Source organism: Mus pahari, chromosome 10 (genome assembly GCF_900095145.1).
Source record: "Mus pahari chromosome 10, PAHARI_EIJ_v1.1, whole genome shotgun sequence".
Classification (NCBI taxonomy): Eukaryota; Metazoa; Chordata; class Mammalia; order Rodentia; family Muridae; genus Mus; species Mus pahari.
In genome coordinates, this window is record NC_034599.1 from 104,632,429 (window position 1) to 104,639,980 (window position 7,552).

Consider the following 7,552-nt stretch of genomic DNA (forward strand, 5'->3'; position numbering starts at 1 on the left):
AGACTGTAATATCAACCACTCTGAGGCATAGACTGTAATATCAACCACTCTGAGGCACAGACTGTAATTTCAACTACTCTGATGCACATACCGTAATATCAAATTTCAAACAAACACAGTGCTTGACTTGCATGCTTTCTCTTTGTCTTACAAGCTCAATGTGGGTATTGTATGAACATACACACTGCGTAAGAGACAAGGACAGAGCACATTTCTGTCCCTGTAGGGCAGTCTTTCAGCACAAGTGTCTCTTACTCTCTTTTTAACTATGTTTACTGTTATAACAACTCTAATCAGTCTCTGGTTTCTAAGTGACTCTAATAAACATCATTTAAAAATGCAGCTTTCCTCTACTCTTATAAAGAAAACACATTCATGATGAAGCAAAGAAAAACTGCCGTGCAGAAATTTCTTTAAGAGACGTAAGGAGCTGAAGCCTAGAGAGATGACTCAGCCATTACGAGTACTCGCTGCTCTTCCAGAGGACCAGAGTTCATTCCCAGCATCCACATGGTAGCTGAAGCTCCTGCTACAGAGGATCTGACTCCCTCTCTGGTCTCTGAAAGTAACTGATGTACATGGTGCATAGACATACATGCAGGTAAAACATCCCCACAAATAAAATGAAAATTTAAAATAAAAGAAGATGCTAATAGGGACTACAAAATTTCTGAGTGGGCAAAAGCACCTGGCACCAACCCTGGGACCCACATTATGGAAGGAGAGAATCAAAGTTGTCCTCTGACCTTCACAAGTGTGTTGTACACACAATCCCTATCACACAAATAAGTAAACAAAATAAACTAAATTAAAAAGAGGAAATAATCTTTAAAAGAATGAAACTTTCGTATTTTCAGAGCAGCCTATGCTCATAGAGTATCTGCCACAGGAAACAAATTTGACCTGGGGCTGCATGAAAAAGGGAAGCTCTCAACTCCTCTCATGAACATCCCTCTCTTTAAAAACAAGAAACCAGTAAGTTACTTAAGCAATAAATAAGTAAATAAATAAACTTTTCTTAGCACCTCTGTATCAAAAACCTTGACTTAAGTATTTAAGTAGAATCTGTGCATAATCTCTGCTTTCATGCGTTGCTCTGCTACTTTTAAGCTTAGTTTTATTGTACGTTATTCAGGCATAGTACAATGAAGTGACTCAAGTGCTCCAGGTCATCCTAACACGGTAAAAGCAAAAGTGACACTAAATCAAATGTCCGAAGGCTCCCTGCTCCTTCCTTTGGTTATCTCTTAGTTTCCTTTCTCCCTGTGGCAGTGGTTCTCAACCTTCTTAAAACTGGGACCCTTTGTTATGTTGTGGTGACTCTTAACTATAAAATTATTTTGTTGCTACTTCATAACTGTAATTTTGCTACTGCTCTGAACTGTAATGTAAGTATCAGTATTTCCCGATGGTCTTAGGTGACTCCTGCATAAAGGTCGTTGGACCCCAAAAAGGGCCTGAGGTCATTTATCTCAGTGTCATCGTTCTGAACGGTTTGTCTTTTCAGTGCACGTCTACCAGACTGCTATTCTTCACTGAACATTTATTTGTCTTTTTTCTCGGTAACAATGCATGGGCTTTCACAACCATCAACTGAAATTAACACAGTCTTTGTGTATACAGAGTGTCCTTTTTGAACTTATTTGGTGGTGTGTCTATTTTGGGGTATACTATTCACAGTGCCTATTAAAGGTTAAACGGTACGCGTTTAACTTCTCCCCTCCACAACCTGCCGGGTCTAAGTCTCAGATGCAACAATGCCTCGCCCTAGAACATTAACTAGGGTCACTAATTTGACAAGAGGAAGAGTCAGAAAAAAGCCTCATGTCCTGATACGTCTGAATAAAACTCAGGAGAAACCGTGCCTAGGATGTGTACGGATTATTCCGGGAATGAATGATAAACCTAAAATGGCACACGCTGAAGACTTTCTCTTCCACCCTTAAACATTCACACATCGGCAGCCGCGCATCTTCTGTGTATGTAACGTGGTGGCGAGCCGCATCCTCCGGGTGGTACCCTTAAACCAATACCACGCGTGCTTCCCCTACTTGCGACCCAAACAGGTCTCGCGCAAGTCGTGAGGACCCTCGGCCGTGCACATAGGGGGAAACCGGCCTGGCACGCTCAGGGTCCCTGTGCCCGGAGCCCCGCACGCACGGTGGCCGACTGCAGCAGGTGGGTCGGCCCGCCCCGGCTCGCAGTCGGGGAACTCGGCTCCGCTCCCTCCGTACCAGTTTTCAATCATCTCTTTGATAGCATTGGCCGGCCGCTGAATGACTTCCCCCGCCGCTATGCGGTTCACTACCGTCTCGTCCAGGCGCCGAATAACTCCGGCTACAAACGCCATATTGGCGCCCGAGGTCCCCGTCAGCCAATCACTCGGGCTCCTCACGCTCAAGTTCTTCCTTCAGTTTCCGCCGACTGCCGTCCTGCGCCGTCGTCCCAGAGGCAAGTGCTGATTGGGCAGCATGAATGCCAGTCAAGCGCCTTTACACGTCAGTTCCTGGGATCTCTGTCCCGCCCTAAACAGCGGCCGTACACCAGGCATGAAGTCAACGCGCTTGCGCGTCAAAGTTCACGGACCGCTCTTCCTATTGGCTCATTTCTGAGAGCTTGAGGGAATACGAAATCTCCAGCCAATAGGAACGGAGGTGCCCTGGCGGAGGCTGGTGCACCCCTGCTCGGGTGATTTGGCGCAGAACCCAGGGGGTGCTTGGCGATCGTCGGGCTCCTCCCCGTTTGCTGCGGCCTCAGAGCTCGGCGTTCTCCTGTGGCCTCCGCAGAATGTGGATGACGCCCAAGAGGATTAGGATGGAAGTCGACGAGGCTCTGGTGTTCCGGCCCGAGTGGACCCAGCGATACCTGGTGGTGGAGCCTGCGGAGGGTGACGGGGCCCTGTGCCTGGTGTGTCGCCGCCTGGTCGCCTCTACTCGGGAACGCGACGTGAGGCGCCACTACGAGGCCGAGCACGAATTCTACGAGCGGTTTGTAGGGGACGAGGAACGCGCGGCCCTGGTGGAACGTCTGCGGCAGGGTGACATGTCTTTGGCCGCCGTGCTCACTCCGGAGGAGAGAGCGACGCGGGCAGGCCTCGGCCTCTGCCGCTTCTTGGCCTTGAAGGGTCGCGGCTGGGGTGAGGGTGACTTCGTACATCAGTGCATGGAGGTGTTGCTGCGAGAGGTGCTGCCGGATCACGTCGGCGTCCTGGAAGGCATTGACTTGTCGCCGGAGATCACACAGCAGAGGATTCTGAGCATTGACAGCAACCTCCGCAGCCAGCTGTTTAACCGAGCCAGGGACTTTAAGGCCTATTCCCTTGCTTTGGATGACCAGGCGTTCGTGGCCTATGAGAACTACCTGCTGGTCTTCATCCGTGGAGTCGGCCGCGACCTGGAGGTGCAAGAAGATCTTCTGACGATTATCAACCTGACTCATCACTTCAGTGTTGGAGCTCTCATGTCGGCGATTCTGGAGGCCCTGCAGACAGCAGGGCTCAGCTTACAGCGAATGGTTGGACTGACCACGACCCACACTTTACGGATGATCGGCGAGAACTCCGGACTGGTCTCCTATATGAGAGAAAAGGCCGTGAGTCCCAACTGTTGGAACGTTATCCACTATTCGGGATTTCTTCACTTGGAACTGCTGAGTTCTTATGACGTTGATATTAATCAGATCGTAAATACCATATCTGAATGGGTAGTTATGATTAAGACCAGAGGCGTTAGGCGACCGGAGTTTCAGCCTCTACTAACTGAGTCTGAATCAGAGCATGGTGAAAGAGTTAACGGACGGTGTTTGAACAACTGGCTGAGAAGAGGCAAAACGTTAAAACTGATATTTTCACTAAGAAAAGAAATCGAGGCGTTCTTGGTCTCGGTGGGGGCAACAACAGTTCATTTCTCAGACAAGCAGTGGCTTTGTGATTTTGGTTTCTTGGTAGATATTATGGATTATCTTCGAGAGATCAGTGAAGAGCTGCAGATCAGTAAAGTCTTTGCTGCCGCTGCCTTTGAACGCATCTGCACCTTTGAGAGTAAGCTGAGTTCACTTCAGAGACATATGGAGGAGGTAAATCTAACAGACTTTCCTGCCTTCAGCATAATCGTTGATGAACTCAAACAGCAGTTTAAGGAGGATCAAAAAATATTTGATCCTGACAGGTATCAAATGGTGATCTCCCGCCTACAAAAAGATTTCGAGAGACATTTCAAGGACCTCAGGTTCATTAAAAAGGACTTAGAACTTTTCTCAAATCCATTTAGCTTTAAACCAGAATATGCGCCTATTTCCGTAAGAGTGGAGCTAACAAAACTTCAGGCCAACACTGACCTGTGGAATGAGTACAGAGTCAAAGACTTGGGACAGTTTTATGCTGGACTGTCTGGTGAAGCTTACCCAATTATCAAAGGGGTGGCCTATAAGGTGGCATCCTTATTTGATAGTAACCAGATCTGTGATAAGGCTTTTGCATATTTAACTCGAAACCAGCACACATTGAGCCAGCCACTGACAGATGAGCATCTCCAAGCACTGTTTCGAGTTGCCACAACTGAAATGGATCCTCGTTGGGATGATCTTGTGAGAGAAAGAAATGATTCGTAAGCTGTTGTGGTCCAAGAAGAAGTCGATTTGAAAAGGGAAAATTAGTTTGATTTTCTTTCACATTTCTTCATTTGGATGGTTGGAAAGCATTGAACTTACTACAGATGTCCAAATTGATAAGCACTGAAATCTTTCTGACAAGTTGCCTTTCCCCATCTCACTTGGCAACGTGGGACTGACTGAAGCATAAGAGTACCACCTTTAAAAAACTCAGTTTAATGGAAAAGTCATTGTCCGTTCCTTTTATTATAACTGATTTTCAACAAATTTAGTATTGATATTGTCAGTTGAACTAGAAGTCTGGTTTTAAAATGGTCTAAAGATATATGCCAAAAGTTTCAGCTCTTATTTTGACACAGTGGAAAGTGTGACACGTGGTTTGAAATGACCAACTCCTTAAAAGTGTATTTGAGTCAGTTTACAGAAACTCACATGTCAAATTTAAGTTTCTGAAAAGGAATAGCATATACACAGTGGAGGTATTTTATCTAGATAACAGAATTTAAGATTATTTTTTAAAGCATATTTCTGAGTCTGAAGTAAATACAATCCCCTCATCCCCACCTACCCAGTTGATGGTGACATTACGGATGGAGGAAGTAATCAATTTGGTGTTGGAGCAGCAAGAATTATTTTAAATTTCTGATTTAGGAGTTTCTTACTATCAGGAATTAAGAATAACCAGTTATTGGTGGTTTGCTCCTTATTTTTTTCACAGCTGGAGCAATTTTTTCAGCTCATCTATCAAAGGATCATGGTAAGTATGGAATCTTAATCACTGCCAGTCAATAATTTTTTTCCCCTGCTCTAGACAGAACTTTGGCCCTATCCAAACAGTAAAGGGGAAAGACTTTTACACTTCAAGATCAGGAGTTATGAAGGTTTTAGCTTGTTTGTCTTATCTGCATGGGCATTCATGTTTTATAAGGAAACCATGCTTAAGGGAGACAATTTATTTTTAAGTGATGTGTCAGATTTTGTTAGCTGCAGGAAATGGATTTACTCTAGAATTTAGAACCATCTCACACATTGAGTAGTTAAGACAGTGCACAAGTAAAAATATTTAAATCTCAAGAAGGCAACCTAATCCACAGACTGTAATAATTCCTATTTCTGGAGACATTGGTTTTGTGCTATAACGTTATCAGACTTTCAAACTGTGGAAAAGACAATCTTTAAGGTAAAGCTCAACCTGTAAGCCTGATCTAAAAGCAGAACTGATTTACAAGCTGATGTGCTCCGTTCTGTCTTAAACACGGCAGCACATTGTCGTGTTGCACATTCGAGGAACCTTACTGCAACCAAGCATTTGGAAGGGACTGATGCTTAAGCCACACGAATCTGAGAGCCAAAGTTAGGTCAGTGGTTCTAAACCAAAGGTAGAAACCCTTCCTTCCAGAGTGTGCTGGAAAGTGTGAGGGCACCTTTGCAGTTACCTTATTTACTGGAGGGTTGTGCTGGTGTGTAAGCCAAGAAGATTTCTCTTTCCTGGGGTGTTCAGATAGCCTGATGCCATAAAGAGTCATCCATTACTCCCAAAGTGCCAGCACCTCCCCTCCCCACCATCATCTTATTTCAAAGGACAGGAAAAAACCTCCAGAGGAAGCTGATGGTGTATACTTGATAGGGAAGCCTAGTTCCAACAGTTCAGAGAAGAAAAGCTAGTGTCAGATTGACATTTTGCTTATCAAAGAATAAGCTTAAGTACCTGGAAAATGAGTCTACTGGTAGTTTTCCGGTAGCTTTGTGTATTACCTTTACAATAAATTGTCAAATACTTTTATTATTTGAGAGAATGATTGAAAGTCCTGAAAGCTGCTTCAACTTTCTGTTTCTAGTCCCCTAAATATTAATATCTTGTGCATTCTATTAAGTTCTCGTGTTTTGCTTAAGGTGATAATAAAACTAGTTTGCATCATGTAACCACTGTGTGAATATGGGGGAGATATAAATAAGCTAAGGAATTTTTTTTTAATTGCCCCTCAGCAATAGTTTGCTGTAACCAGTCTTATTTTTTGTTTGTTTCTTCGTTTAAGGCAGTGGTTCTTAACCTTCCTAATGCTGCGACCCTTTAATATAGTTCCTCATGTTGTGGTAACCCCCAGCCATAAAATTATTTCTTTGCTATTTCATAACTGTAATTTTGCTACTGTTATGAATTGTAATGTAAATATCCAATATGCAGGATATCTGATATTCGACCCCCCCAGAGGGGGCGAGACCCATGGGTTGAGAACTGCTGGTTTAAGGTGTTTTGCTGTTTTTTGTATTTCTGGAAGTAACTGTAGCTGCATGGCAGTTTTTTCTTTCCTTTTTCCTTTTTAAATATATAGTTGTTACTGGTCCTGTGGTATCAGTGAATATAGTTAAAATAAGTGCCATTTAAAACAACAACAACAACTCTGTGTCCTTAACTGACCCTTTCCATTTCTCTCATTCCCACAAGTTAAAATATTTGCTTGCCCAGGCTCCCATATTGCCTATCAGATCACTCAAGTTCAGTGTTCTCGTCAGTATTTTTGCCTTCTTGAAATCATCATAGCATTGCAGAGACACCAGCTCCAGTCATTGTAGTCACCTCTTCCTTAAGTATGTCTGTCTGGTTGTTTTGTTTGCTGTTCTGTTTTCTTTTAAGACTCCCTCGCCTCATATCCCTCATTACTTCCTTAGTTGATCTCTTTCTGTGAATTTAGTTATCATCTGTATGCAGATACTTCCAAATTTTTGTCTCCTGAGATTTCCCCCTAAATCATAGTTGCTAATATTGCTAACTCTCTGCTCTCTCACATCTTGGCTCTTTCTCCTAAACCTGCTCCTCCTCTCACTTTCCCTTCAGCAGATGACTTTACAGTCAGATCACTCATACCATCAGATCACTCACTCCCCTGCCTTCATTGCTATCAGGGTAGATAGAAGACAAACTTCTGTTCATCTTGCAGAACTT

The 7,552-nt window shown here is 43.9% G+C and overlaps 2 protein-coding genes across 5 annotated transcripts in view; one reads left to right on the forward strand and one right to left on the reverse strand.

Annotated features, from left to right (window-relative positions):
• Mlh1 (mutL homolog 1) overlaps nt 1–2,434 on the reverse strand; it is a 34,771-nt gene extending 32,337 nt beyond the window's left edge. For 2 of the 4 annotated variants that reach the window (XM_021206413.2, XM_021206412.1), the window contains exon 1: nt 2,235–2,434. Coding sequence is in view for 2 of the 4 variants with exons in the window: in XM_021206412.1 (XP_021062071.1) it covers nt 2,235–2,350 (116 nt within the window). In the remaining 2 variants the exon portion in view is untranslated. The remainder of the gene's footprint in view (nt 1–2,234) is intronic. The other 2 variants (XM_029543362.1, XM_029543361.1) reach the window with 2 other exon arrangements.
• Nucleotides 2,435–2,673: 239 nt separating this feature from the next.
• On the forward strand, nt 2,674–4,933 carry Epm2aip1 (EPM2A interacting protein 1). The gene has a single exon (XM_021206963.1). The coding sequence runs from the start codon at nt 2,788–2,790 to the stop codon at nt 4,606–4,608; it is 1,821 nt and encodes a 606-aa protein (XP_021062622.1). The 5' UTR covers nt 2,674–2,787; the 3' UTR covers nt 4,609–4,933.
• The last annotated feature ends 2,619 nt before the right edge of the window (nt 4,934–7,552 follow it).

Coding starts and splice junctions, on each gene's coding strand:
- Epm2aip1 (XM_021206963.1), top strand. CDS start 2,788: ATGTGGATGACGCCCAAGAGGATTAGGATGGAAGTCGACGAGGCTCTG.